Here is a 13,372-nt window from a genome sequence, read left to right on the forward strand (position 1 = left end):
TCACTGGGGAGCAGGGTTGGGTTGTTGGGGAGCAGGGCTGGGGTGTTGGGGAGCAGGGCCAGGAGATGCTGGGGAGCAGGGTCAGGAGGTGCTGGGGAGCAGGGTCAGGAGGTGCTGGGGAGCAGGGTCAGGAGGTGCTGGGGAGCAGGGTCAGGAGGTGCTGGGGAGCAGGGTCAGGAGGTGCTGGGGAGCAGGGTCAGGAGGTGCTGGGGAGCAGGGTCAGGAGGTGCTGGGGAGCAGGGTCAGGAGGTGCTGGGGAGCAGGGTCAGGAGGTGCTGGGGAGCAGGGTCAGGAGGTGCTGGGGAGCAGGGTCAGGAGGTGCTGGGGAGCAGGACCAGGGGGGGCGCCTGCGTCCCGGGGAGCTCGGCGAGGAGCCCCGAGCTCGTTTCCGCTCCGTTAAAATGGCCACGCTCTGATAAGCGCTGTGGTTTCCTCCTGTGAGCAGCGAGCTGCAGGCAGAGCTGCAGCCCTGCCCCACGCTCAGCCTGCCCCAGATGGATCCTGCAGGCCAGAGCCCCCCGGGGACCCTCCCCGGGGAGGAGAGCCCCGAGGTAGGTGGATTGGAGCTCTGGGGGTGATGGGGAGGTGGTTGAGGGGTGATGGCAGCAGGCAGGTCAGGGTGGCTGTGCCCAGGGGACCCTGGGGGCAACGCTGGGTGCTGAGGCTGTAAAGGGGAGATGGGGGAAAAGGGACCAAGGCCTGGGTGTGACGGAGAGAGGGGGGTACCTAGCCGGGTAAATGGGCACCCCAGGGTGAGCACGGGCTCAGCTGCAGCTCTGTGCCCCCACTGAGGGTCCCTCTGAGCCCCCCTGTGCTGCCACAGCTGCCCCCACACCCTGCTCCAGACTATCCCAAAATGACCAACTCCCTCTGGGTCCTGTGTCCGTGTGTCTGTCCTGGTGAGATGGGAGCCAGAGCTCTGCCCGGTGCTGCTGGGAGCACGAGGGCACAATGCCCCTCGCTGGGCTCCTGGGATGGTCTGTCCTGGGGCTGTCTGTCCTGGGGCTGTCTGTCCTGGGGCTGTCTGTCCTGGGGCTGTCCCCTCTCAGGGACGTGTCCCCCGTCCTGAGCACCCCTGTCCCTGCTGCCTCCCCACTGCTGCAGCTGCTGGGCTGAGCTGATGCTGGGGGCTGGATCCAGACCTGGATTTAAGCAACACCACTGGATTTGAGCTGGGCTCTTGGCACGAGGATTAGCAGCAGTAAACACATCCTGGTGGCTCAGCTCAGCTTTAGCTTAACCAGTCCCATGTGCACATGGGAGCACGGAGCAGATCCAGCTGCCACCGTGTCTGGGCAGAATGGAACAGCAGGGAGCTGCCCCAAAACCAGCAGGGATTCCTCCCCCTGCCCTCCTGGGCTACCCCACTGCTGGGCGAGGAACAGATGCTTGTGTCTTGCTGATAATAAATAACAGCAGCAGAGAAATAAAGTGCTTTTTCTGTCCCCTCTGTGCTTGTGACCTTGCAATGGGGCAGCACTGACTGCGGGGATGCTGAAAGGTTTGGGATGGGGCCGTGCCCCCGTGCCCTGGCACAGGCAGGACAGTGCCAGCAGCAGCAGAAGGTGCACGGAACCAGGCTGGGACCTCCTGAGTGCAACAGGACCCCTTCCACAGGGGGCTGCAGAGCCACCAGAGCCCCCAGCAGCCACCAGTGGGTACAAGGAGGGATGTGGAGGCAGGTGGGAGAGAAGCAGCTCAAGGGTTAAACTCGCCAGGGCCGGAAGGGTTGAATTCAGTCCAGATGGCCGGGGGATTATGCCAGCCCTAGATTTGCCATAAGCAAATGTTAATGTTCAAGCCCAGGGGTGGTTTATTTTTTTCTGTTAGGGGTTCCTAAGGTCACTTTGGGGCCTGGGCTGACCCACAGGTAGGATTTGTCCATCCATCCATCCATCCATCTATCCATCCATCCATCCATCCATCCATCCATCCATCCATCCCCACCAGCCCTGCATGAGCAGCTGCTGGGACCATGCTCTGCGAACGCCCCTCAGCCCAGAAAAGCCCAAACTCATTTTAAAGACTTCTGTTGCTTTTGGTGTCACCCCCTTGTACTCCCAGAGGCTCCAGTGCCAGGACCTGTAACAGATGGCACAGGGACACTGGTTCCCTTCATCTGGCACTGTCACCACTCGGATTTAATTCCTGTCTGGACAGTCAGAGCTGTCCTGGGCATCCTTCAAGTGGGGGATGAGCAGTGCTCCCTTGCAGCTGTCAGAGATTTGTAGCAGTGCACCAAATCCTGGTGGCTTTTGGCATCTCCTTGCCCAGCCTGGAGCTCCTCACCATGCTCTGGCCCCTGCCCTGTCCCTCAGCTGCTCTGCCCTCCAGCCTGGTGCTGCTGGAGTGAGTGGCTCTGGGGGTGACAGGTGGGTTGTTGGCTTTTAAAGCTTCCTGGGGGTCACCCCAAGCTGCTGTTGCTGCCCTCACAGCCCCCTCCTCAATTAATGGGACCTGGGGGTGAAGCCCCCCGTGCTGCCCTGCTGGTGGGTGATGGGGGACATTGTCCCTCAGCCATGGGGTGTCACAGCATCCTTTGGGACATCCCACCCTCTTGTGCTGTGGTGATGCCACCCCACCCTGGCTGCCCTGCCCTGTCCGGCCACGACTTCCTCCTCAAACCTTGCCCCTGATGGGAAACCTCTCTGCTCCTCTTCTCTCCCCAGATGGATCTGTCCCACCGCTTCTCCAAGGAGGAGGTATGACTGTGGTGTCCCTTGGTGGCCCTGGAGGGGGTGGCAGTGCTGCAGGGGCTTGGGGACATGGCCCAGCTCCCCAGGGACAGCAGGTGGAGGGCTGGATGCAGGGGGTGGCAGGGCCTGGCACGGAGCTTGGGGGCTGTGAGGAGGAAATCCTGCTGCTCCTGGGGGATGCATGGAAATCCTGCTGCTCCTGGGGCATCCTTGCTGGCTGTCCCCACGTGAGGTGTCAGCACTGTCCCCACAGCTGGCCCTGCTCTACGAGGAGGTTCTCTACACCATCCGGCACCGCCTGGGCAAGCCCGAGCAGCAGCACGTCGGGGACTCCCAGGAGCTCTACTCCTACGTGCAGAAGGTGCATCCCCTTTCTGACAGGGTCCCCAAAACCTGTCCCCTGACATGTCCATCCTCCCAGCTACAGCGGGTGGTAGGGGTCTGTTATGCCCCATACTCCCTCAGTGAGTGTTCAAAGGGGCTTTGATTCACTCTGGTGGTTCACAGGAGACCACAGCATTCTCAGGAGGCTGAATAACAAACTTTTACTTGCAAACTTGAGAATATTAATGTACAACCCTCAATATGAGAATATATACAATCCTCAAACTTGAGAATATTAATGTACAACTCCAATGCAAACTTGAGAATATTAATGTACAACCCCAGTGCAAACTTGAGAATATTAATGTACAACCCTCCCTTTTCATTGTTAATTCTTATGGAATTTAGGGGTTTTTCTTCCCCATTGTTTCTTTCATCTCTCAATGTCTAATTTTGTTTGTCAACAAATCTAAAGTTTATTAGTAAGAGCAAATATCTTTTTCTATTCATCAATCAGTGGAATCCTTCCCACGGTTTCTTTTATCTCCCAGTGCTGGTTTTATCCATCAGCAGACCCAGGTTGGGCTTTGAATTAGGTTGGGCTTTCCATGTGCCAGGGGCTTGGGCTGGGCCAGGATGTGGAAGTGCCCCCATCCCACCTTGCAGAACTTGCCCTGATCCCCACCACACACAATTTCTCTCTGCTTGTTTGGAGCCAATAATCATGAGGGTCACTCAGAGGGAGCTTTTAACAAGCACCATGAAAGATGTAGCAGCAGCATCCAGCTGGAGGGCTGGGAGCATCCTGTGGCTGGGAAATGTCAGCCCTGGGGAGAAGTGTTTATCTTAGCCTGGGGATGGTGGGAAGAAGGCTCTCCCTCAAGAGCTTTCAGCTGGTCCCCAGCCTTCCTGCTGGACTCAGCCACTCTCCTCTCCCCTTGGGCTGCTGCTGGCTCCCAGGGAGCAGAGGGAAGCCCCTGGCTGCTCTCCAGGCCCTGTTAACAGGGCAGCATCCATCACCAGCCCCAATATCCCCACAGGCTTTTGGCATGGACGCAGAGGAGCACGGTGTCATCATGCAGCAGGTCATGGAGCTGGAGGTACAGTGTCCCCAGTGTGCAGCTGGGGGGCTGCAGTGCCCCTGAGCCCCTGTGGTGGGGATTTGGGGTGCCCTGGGGTTGTCACTGCTGGGGTGGTTGCTGATGGCAAGGTCCTGCTCCTGCCCCATCCTTCCATGCAGGGTTGATCCTTCCTCTCAGGGCTGGTGAGCCCTCACATTAATATCTGTTTATTCATTTTTCCAGAGCCCCATTTACTGCCTGAAAGCCACTGTGAAGGAAGCCAAGGGAATTTTGGGTAAAGATGTCAGCGGTAAGTGGAGGGGGGTGTCCTGTGGGAAGAGGGGCAGCTGCTGCTCCCGAGGGGAATTCCCAGAGCTCTGCCCCTGCAGGGCTCAGTGACCCATACTGCCTGCTGGGCATCGAGGCCAGGAGCCAGGAGCCAGCCCACACCGACCACAAGAAGAGGATGAAGGCTGTGGTCAAAGACCTCATCCCTGAAGACCAAATCCATCGCACCCAAGTCATAAACCAGACCCTCAGCCCCGTGTGGAACGAGACCTTCATCCTGTAATCCACGCCCACCCCTCAGCTCTGCTTTTTGGGGGATGCAGGGCATGGCCAGGGCTCTTGGCTGGGGATGGGGATTCACTCCTGTGTTACTCGAGTAACAACATCCCCTGGTGCCTTGCAGGGAGTTCAAAGATGTGGAGACAGCCAGCTTCCACCTGGACATGTGGTGAGTGACAGCATCCCCGTGAGCCCAGGACCCTGCCTGAGGGGGTGCTGTCCCCTGGCATTCAATCTGCAACTTTTTTAAAGGCCCTGAAGTGATGGGAACCCCTTTCCCATCGCATTCCATGGAGCAGTGCTCAGTGCAGGATGTGACCTGTGCCAGCAGGGAAAGCCAGGCTGGCTGTGCCCAGGCAGGGCTGGCCCTAAGCCCTGCTTTAATTTATGGAGATCCACGTTCTTGCAGATTTGGGCTGGGTTTGGGGGTGGCCTCAACCCTGACACTTCCCTGCTCCTGTGCTTTCCCTCCCCACCGTCATTGCAATTCCCTGCTCTGTTTTTCCATCCCCTGCATTTCCCCTCTCCCCGCCGTGGGTTTTGCCTCCCGCCCCCGCAGGGACTCGGACGTGGTGGAGTCGATGCGGCACAAGCTGGGGGAGCTCACGGACCTGCACGGCCTCAAAAGGTTGGTGCCGGTGTGGCCCCAAGGCTGCTGAGGAAAGAGGGGTGGAAAATGCTTATTTGCCTGCTGGATTTACAAATCACCCTTGGAAGGAGGGAGGGAGGGCAGCAGGTCTGTGTCACACGGCCGGGCACGGCTGCAGGCACCTTCCCACCCCCTCGGCTGTTTGTGCCTTCCAGGATCTTTAAAGACGCTCGCAAAGACAAAGGGCAGGACGATTTCCTGGGGAACGTGGTCGTTCGCCTGAAGGTGAGCCCCGCCTGCCTCCCCTCCGCCGAGGCACTCCCCAGGGCTTCCCCCAGTGAAACCTCCCGGGGTTCGGGCAGGATCCGGGCGGGATCCCAGCCCTGTGGCACACCCAGGATCCCATCTCAGAGCCACAGACTGATGTCAGGTCCCTCCCTGTGCCACAGTCATCCTAACACAGTCACTGCACATCCTGTGGTTTTAATCCAATACTGAATCCTCCTGTCCCATGAAGGCAGTGGGATGAAGATCCCCTGGTCTCTGAACGAGATCCTTCTCCTGGGAAGGCTGCCCAGGGCTTCCCCCTTGTCCCTCTGTGCCCGCAGGACCTGCACTGCTGGAATGACCAGTGGTACCAGCTGGAGCCACGGACAGAGACCTATCCCGAGCGGGGACACTGTCACCTGCAGTTCCTACTGACACACAAGAAGGTGGGATGGGATGTGGAAAGTTCTTTCCATTGCCTTGGCAGGATGGGACAGCTGCCTGTCCCTGGGTCCTGTCTGGGGGTCACAGGTGCCTGCCCCAGGAGCAGAGGTGCCAGCACAGGGTCTGCAGGTGCTGGACCCTGCCCTGAGCTCAGTGCCAGCACTGGGACCCTGCTCCTGGTGCACCCACAGCCCTTGGCTCTCCAGCCCTGCCTTTTGGGTCCTGTGTCCCCAGTGTGACAGATCCCTGGTGATGGTTCTCTCTGCCTTGTCCCTTTGCAGAGAGCCACCACCTGCAGCCGGACACAGCCGAGCTACACCGTGCACCGCCACCTCCTGCAGCAGCTGGTGTCCCACGAGATCCTCCAGCACCAGGTACCACCGGGGCTGCCACCAGCACCAGAAGCAGCCCTCCAGCAGCTGGGCTGGGGAGGCCTTCCCTTGCAGCCCACACCCCAACACACTGTGTGGTGGGAATGAGGGTCAGGAGGATGCCTGGCACCTTTCTGGGGCTCCCACTCCTGCAAATACACCCCCCCAGTGATGCCTGTCCTCCTCCTCCTCATCCTGTCTTGCTCCAGGACACATTCCTCCCCCTTTCCCTCCTGCAGGCCGGCAGCACCTCCTGGGACGGGGAGCTGAGCAGCCACGCCAGCACCGTGCTGTACCTGCACGCCACACAGAAGGACCTCTCTGACTTCCACCAGGACATGGCGTGAGTACCCCACCCCCAGGGCAGCACCTGGGGCCTTGCTGGGACCCTCTCCCCACAGCTGGTCTGTCCCCTGAGCTCAGGTGTTGCTGCCTGGGTGCCCCCTGTGTCCCCAGCTGTGACTGTGGCTGGCTCCTGGGTGTCCCCCAGCCCCTGGGGGCTCAGCCCGGCCCTCTCTCCTCCCCAGGCAGTGGCTGGCCTACAGCAAACTCTACCAGAGCCTGGAGTTCAACAGCAGCTGCCTCCTCCACCAGATCACCAGCATCGAGTACCGCTGGGTGCAGGAGCGCCTGAGGCCGGAGCAGGTGAGGGCAGAGATCAGGGAGATCAGGCACCCAACCCTGAGCCTCCCCTCCCAGGAACCCCTAAAGGTGCCCCAGGCACCCATCCCTGAGCCTCCCCTCCTAGGAACCCCTAAAGGTGCCCCAGGCACCCATCCCTGAGCCTCCCCTCCCAGGAACCCCTAAAAGTGCCCCAGGCACCCATCCCTGAGCCTCCCCTCCCAGGAACCCCTAAAGGTGCCCCAGGCACCCATCCCTGAGCCTCCCCTCCCAGGAACCCCTAAAAGTGCCCCAGGCACCCATCCCTGAGCCGCTCCTCCCAGAGCCCCTGGGGCTGTTTCAGTCCCCGTGTTCCATGAGGGGCAGGAGATTGTGGGGTACAGGGGTGCCAGGGTGTCTGGAGGGCATTTCCCAGTGGTTTGTTCCCCCTCTCTGTGGAGAGCCCCTTACCCTTTGCACTGACATCCCCCTCGCCCATCCCTGCCATCAGGTCAATCACAACCCCCTGCAAAACTCAAATATGACCCAATTTCTGCTTCTCCCAGCCTGCTTTCCCAGAGCATCCCTGCACCCTGCTGAGACACTGAATTTTCCATGCATAGCAATGAGGTTTAAGCACAAAGCTCAGTTCAGTCCCTCCAGGGAGAAGCTACCAGAGACATGAGGGTTTTTTTCCCATCCCTGGAGGAGGCTGGGAAGGAATGGGAGCAGCAGCTCCCTCCTTTGTGGTCCTGCCAGCATCTGCCTGTGACTGAGGAGGACGATGCACGTTTCCTTTCTTGTCCCCAGAAGGCAGAGCTGGCCGAGTCCTTCCAGTCCCTGCTGACCTACGGGGTCTCCCTCATCCGTAGGTTCCGCATCATTTTCCCCCTCTCTGTCCCGAGGTCCACGGAGAGGCTCCAGTCCCTGCTCCGGTGAGTCTGTCACTGCTGCCAGCTGCACGTGGGGTCCTGGGGCTCAGGACAAACCTCTGAGCTTGGGCAAATCTCAGTGTGAGCCCTTTCTCCCCTGTCTAGGCTGCTGTGACACTTGTCCTGTCCCATCCCTTGTCCTGGGCTCTCTGTGGGGATGTTGCTGGGAGGGGAAGGCTCTTTGGGCAGGGTCTCTGAGGGGAGAGGTGCTTGTTCCTGATGGCAGGGGCTGGGTTTCACTCCAGGTTCTCACTTTGCAGGGTCCTCGTCCAGATGTGCAAAACCAAAGCTTTCCGTGAGCTGTGCACACCCAGCCCTGACCTCCCCCAGATGGTCTCCACAGCTCTGAAGGTACTGGGGGTCTCACCCCCCCAACCCCTGCAGGTGGGACCCTGGGGGTCTCTTTCCTTCCACCCCCTGCCCAATGCCCACACCTCAGCAAATCCACATGGATCACCATGGCATGGGAAACACCTGCCCCTTCAACCTGGTGGCCCCAGCCCGTGGTTCCCACCACAGGTTCTCCCCTCACCCAGGGGACAGGGAGAGTGAAGGGGGTGACAGAGCTGGCTTTGCTCCTCCTGCTTCCCTGCCATCCCACCAGGACTCCTCTCTTGCAGTCAGGCACCACGGAGTGGTTCCACATGCAGAAGCAGCACCTCAAGCCCATGGTGAAGGTCAGGTCCCATCTCTGTCCCTCTGACATGATAAAGCCACCTCAGAATGTCTGAGCATCCGAAACAAGCTGTTCTTCCCTTTGCAGAGTATAGAGGAGAATAGCAAAGCCTTGTCCAAGCTCCTCCTGGAGGTGATAGAAGATCTCAAACAGTGTCAAAAGATCTGGAATAAATTGTTCAGCACGTAGGTTTCAGTGCTTGATCTCACCCCACCCACCTTCCCTGGGAGCAAGAGTGGCAGGGCACTTTGGTGCCTCATTCCTTGGCCCTTGGGCTCCTCAGGGGGGATCTTTGGTCCCACCTCTGCCCCTTAGGCCTGTGCTGGCCTCACCCAGGGCATGGCCTGGCAGGGTTTGCTGGCCTGGCTTTACTGGGCTGGGGTTGGCAGGCTCCTGAATCCACATTTCTCTCTTGCAGCAACCTGAAGTTGAATATCTTCTCCATTGCCTACCTGGAGCTGGAGAGCCTGGTGAGCAAGCCTGGGCTGCTCTGCCCTTGGGGGACTAAGGTCTAAAGCCAGGCTGAGGTTTTTGGCCACCCTTCAGGTGGCAACTGTTTGTTGTAAGCTTGGAAGGGGAGCAGGAGAAACTCCCCCTCTATCCCTGTGTGCCCACAGAGTGGGGACTATTTGACCCAACAAATCTCCTGAAATGCCACTTAAAAGGAATAGGAGTGTCCTGAGCTGACCCTCACTCCAGAAGGAGCCTTCCTGGCCGGGCCTCACTGTGTTCCCCCTGGCCTTGCTCCCATGCAGGTGGCAGAGCATGTCCAGGAGCAGCTGCACAAGGTGGACAGCAGCATGTCCAGACCCACGGCCGAGAGCCTCTTTGATCTCTACAGGAAACTGCAGGAGCTCTATCAGATGAAGGATTCCCTCCCAAGCAGGTATCCAGCCCTGAGAGGGGAGAGGTGCCGGAGAAAGGGATCCAGCCTTCATGACTAATTGCACAGCAGGCAGAGCAGGCTGTTGGAGCCTGGTGTCAATGGGAGCATCACCAGAGGGTTTGGGGCTGATCTCTGGGTGGGGTTGGTGTGAGAGCAGGAGGGGTGACAGCCCTGTGCCACTGCTGTGGGGTTGGAGAACTGGTGCCTTCCTCCACAGGGATGGACCTCTGGCTCTGAGCAACTTCCACCAGTGGTTTGAGGAAGCGTTGCCCCTGTGGCTGCAGAAGGCCTACACCACCACGCTGGAGAGGGCCCAGAGAGCCATCCAGATGGACCAGGTAATATGGGGAGGAGAAATCTCCCTCCTCCCTTTGGGACACTGCAGCTGCCCTCCACGCCCTGCTGCTGGGCCTGGCTCACAGCACTGACACCACCACAGGTGCCTCTGGCAGCCCAGGAGCTGCCTGGTTCCTCTCCCAAATAACACAGTATGTGGTCCCCTGGGCCAGCTGATCCCACTCACCCTGGCCCCACACCATGTCCCTGTGTCCCTTCCCTCGCTGCTCCCTGGCAGCCCTTGTGATCTGAGGACCCTGCATTTGGACCATGCTCTGAGAATCCCCTTTGGTTCCAGGCTCTCTGAAGAGGGGAGGGAAGGCAGCCATGGCTGCCCTTAGTGGGGTCCAGCAGGACTGGGTGGGTGTATGGAGGGAAGCAGGGAGCTCATGCTGCTCCATCCATCCTCATCTCCTCCAATCTCCAAAGTGGTTGTGTGATGACATTGGGATGTATGGAGCTGCTGATGATATATTGGGATATAAGGAGCTGATGATGGGCCAGAGAGCCCCAAAGTGAAGGAGCAGCTCTGCCTTCTGGCATGGCATCTCCCTGCTCAAGCTGTGTTTGCCTTCTCTGCCCCTCAGCTGAAGCCTTATGGGTACCACAAGCACAGCACATCCACTGTTGACCTGTCCACCTGCTACGCCCAGATCGTGACAACCTGGCAGCAGCTCAACTGGCCAGACCCTGAGAAAGCCTTCATGATCATGGTCAATCTCCTGGAGGTTTGTACAGCTGGGCACCAGCACCTGCAGTTTCCTCCTCCTGCTCCTCGGGACGTGTCTCCTTGCAGGCGCCAGTACCCCCAGTGATGGGGCTCCTTAAGCTCATGTGTTGCCCCGTGTTGCCTGGTTCAGTCCTGTTGGTTTCCTCTCTGTCCTGCAGGACATGTGCAAGATCTCCCTGATGTACTGCAAGCTCATCAAGGAGAGGGCTGAGGCTCTGTCCCTGAGTGAGCAGAACGAGGGCGAGGCGGCCAACAAGGTTGGTATTGGAACCTTGGGCAGGATTTGGCCCTGGTGTCTGGACAAAGAGGGAGCTGAGCTGCTGAGAACCCAGCTGACATCCCCAGTTTGGGTTCCACAGGGACCAGTTGGCCATCAAAAGCCATGATCCTGGAAAATCAGGAGGGAAATGATGTGAGCAGGGGGAGCAGGATGGGGATGGGGACACAGGTGAGGATGAAAATGAGACTGGAGATGGTGATGGAGATGGGACTAGGGATGAGGATGGAGATGGGAATGATGATAGAGATAGCCTTGGGGATGGGGATGTGGGATGGGAATGGGAATAATTATGGAGATTGCCTTGGGGATGGGGATGTGGGATGCTCCAGGGGGTGTGGACCCTGAAGCAGACCCACCTCCCCCAGCTCTGCATCGTGGTGAACAACATCGAGCAGCTGCGGCTGCTGATGCTGAAGCTGCCATCCCAGCTGGCCTGGGCCCAGCTGGAGCAGCGCATGAGGGGCATCATCGAGCCCCAGCAGATCCAGAACGCTCTGCACAACCAGCTCGACAGCACCGTGGCCTGCCTGGACCATGAGGTCCGGGACGTGGTGCAAGCCCTGGCTACCAAGGTGACCACCTGCCACTGATGCCCCCTTGGCCCTCACCTGGCCCAGAGCAGTTTTACCCAAGGTGTCCTGAAGCCCATAATGCTCCTGGGATGGAGACGAGGTGGAGCTGGGCATGGGGAGGCTGCTGCACAGGACAAAGTCCAAGTCTTTTCCTGCGTTTCTCCCTGGCAGCTGGAAAAGGGCATTGCCAGACACATCCAGGAGCTCTCATCTTCCAGTGACACCCAGAAGCCTGAGGATGTAAGTACCTGGTCCAGCCCCTCCTGGACCATCATTTTGGGCAGCCATGGATAGCCTTTGCTTGCTTGGTGGGTGCCTCTGTCACTGTCCATCCCTGCTCCCTGCCCACGCCTGGGGCACAGGACACACCCGTGATAGGGCCCGGAGCTTTGCTTGATGCCCCTGTCAGCAGCAGGACCACAGCAGGCCCAGCCTGCCCGTGTAGGAAGGAGCCCCTGTGGGATCCTCCCTGGCCTGCTGTGCCCTGCTGGATGCCCCCCTGCCCTCCCCAATGCCCTCTCCTCTCACTGCAGTCCATCATCCCGCTCATGAAGTTCCTGGAGTCGGAGCTGCAGTACCTCAATGAGCATCTGGTCCAGGAGAACTTCAAAAGGTGACCAGGGCAGTTGGGATGTGCTGTGGCAGAGGCCACCAGAGTCACCATCCCTTGGGCAGGAGCATCCCCTCAGCTCCATGGGGCCTGGGGCCATCCCACTTCAGGGCTGGCAGGATGAGGCACTTCCTCCTGGGGCTTTGCAGAGCCCTTCAGCTGAAGGCCATCCCTCCAGGCCAGCCCCTGGATCCTGCTCACAGCCTCCCTCTCCCCTGCAGCCTCCTCACTCTCCTATGGCACCACACCCTGTCCGTGCTCTCAGCAGCTTGGGGGCCGCAGGTGCCCTCGGTCCAGCACTGCCAGAGGCTGTTCTGTGCCCTGAAGGTACCAAGGGGAAGCAGGGGGTGGCTGGCAAGGACAGGGGTTTGGTTGGTGGCTGACAGCATCCTTGTCCCCAGAGCCTGGAGCGGTGCTTCCACGCCGAGGGCTGCGGGCTGCCGCTGGAGACCCTCCACAGTGCAGCCTTCAGGGTATGGAGATGGGGATGGGGAGTCCTGTGAGTTCCTGTGGGAGGAAGGGATGCCAGGGAGGACATCCCTGGGCTGTGGAATGTCTATGTGCTTGACTGTCACCTCTCCCCCTCCCCACAGACGCTGGAGGCTCACCTGGCTCTCTGCTCCACCACCAGCCGCAAACTCATCCAGAAATACTTCAGCAACAGGATTCAGCAGCAGGTAGGACTCCAGATGCTGCTCCCAGCCCCTTCCCACATCCTACCCTGCTCACAGGCCCTGCCTGTGGAAATGTTAAATTTCCCAACCACCCTCCCAGTCCTGGGGCTGTTGGGGCAGGTTTTGCCACAGTGTTGAGCAGGAGAGGGCTCAATGCATCCCAGAGGATTCCCCAAAATCCCTGCTGAGCTTCTGCCCGACCCTGTGTATCCCCTCCATGATGGGGATGAAGGACAGTGTTCTTATCCTTGTGCCCCACTGCCCAGCTGGACACGAGCTCAGAGAAGTACGGGGCCGTGACCATCAAAGCTCTGTACCGGCCTTCGGAGCAGAAGCTCCACGTGGAAGTGCTCAACGCCACCAACCTCATCCCGCTGGACTCCAACGGTGGGTGTGGGTGGGCAGGGCAGCCCCAGGGTCCCCTGTCCTTGGTCCCTGCTATGCCCCAGTCAGGAGAGATGCTGGCAATGCTTGGACTCTCTCTTGATTCGCTTTTTTATCCAAGGAGGTGGATTTGGGGGAAAAGGGGGGTTATTGCACTGGTTCTGGGTGGTTCAGTGGGATGTGGCAGGCAGGACCATGCAGGACACAGTGCCCACGTCCCACTGCTTGTGGCACAAGCCAGCAGTCAGGGCAGGCGGCTTTTCTTCATCGTGCAAAGCAGTCGCAGATAAAAAAATACTCCGGGGTGAGCAGCGACCTTCTCCGGGTCCGGCTGTCGTTTGTGGAGCTCTCCAGGAGAGGTCACTGCTCTTGC

General features: G+C 59.4%; 1 protein-coding gene across 1 annotated transcript in view; it reads left to right on the forward strand.

Moving 5' to 3' along the window:
• The first annotated feature begins 494 nt into the window (after nt 1-494).
• UNC13D (unc-13 homolog D) overlaps nt 495-13,372 on the forward strand; it is a 14,487-nt gene continuing 1,609 nt past the window's right edge. The window contains exons 1-29 of the mRNA XM_005424567.3: nt 495-551; nt 2,670-2,702; nt 2,950-3,057; nt 4,061-4,120; nt 4,325-4,391; nt 4,471-4,648; nt 4,773-4,817; nt 5,208-5,276; nt 5,453-5,522; nt 5,846-5,950; nt 6,230-6,322; nt 6,559-6,662; nt 6,847-6,964; nt 7,730-7,854; nt 8,112-8,202; nt 8,472-8,528; nt 8,615-8,712; nt 8,946-8,997; nt 9,283-9,413; nt 9,631-9,751; nt 10,337-10,477; nt 10,638-10,736; nt 11,125-11,331; nt 11,503-11,571; nt 11,865-11,944; nt 12,163-12,268; nt 12,343-12,414; nt 12,535-12,618; nt 12,882-13,105. Of these exons, the coding sequence (XP_005424624.2) occupies nt 495-551; nt 2,670-2,702; nt 2,950-3,057; nt 4,061-4,120; nt 4,325-4,391; nt 4,471-4,648; nt 4,773-4,817; nt 5,208-5,276; nt 5,453-5,522; nt 5,846-5,950; nt 6,230-6,322; nt 6,559-6,662; nt 6,847-6,964; nt 7,730-7,854; nt 8,112-8,202; nt 8,472-8,528; nt 8,615-8,712; nt 8,946-8,997; nt 9,283-9,413; nt 9,631-9,751; nt 10,337-10,477; nt 10,638-10,736; nt 11,125-11,331; nt 11,503-11,571; nt 11,865-11,944; nt 12,163-12,268; nt 12,343-12,414; nt 12,535-12,618; nt 12,882-13,105 (2,864 nt within the window). The remainder of the gene's footprint in view (nt 552-2,669; nt 2,703-2,949; nt 3,058-4,060; nt 4,121-4,324; nt 4,392-4,470; nt 4,649-4,772; nt 4,818-5,207; nt 5,277-5,452; nt 5,523-5,845; nt 5,951-6,229; nt 6,323-6,558; nt 6,663-6,846; nt 6,965-7,729; nt 7,855-8,111; nt 8,203-8,471; nt 8,529-8,614; nt 8,713-8,945; nt 8,998-9,282; nt 9,414-9,630; nt 9,752-10,336; nt 10,478-10,637; nt 10,737-11,124; nt 11,332-11,502; nt 11,572-11,864; nt 11,945-12,162; nt 12,269-12,342; nt 12,415-12,534; nt 12,619-12,881; nt 13,106-13,372) is intronic.

Source organism: Geospiza fortis, unplaced genomic scaffold (genome assembly GCF_000277835.1).
Source record: "Geospiza fortis unplaced genomic scaffold, GeoFor_1.0 scaffold244, whole genome shotgun sequence".
Classification (NCBI taxonomy): domain Eukaryota; kingdom Metazoa; phylum Chordata; class Aves; order Passeriformes; family Thraupidae; genus Geospiza; species Geospiza fortis.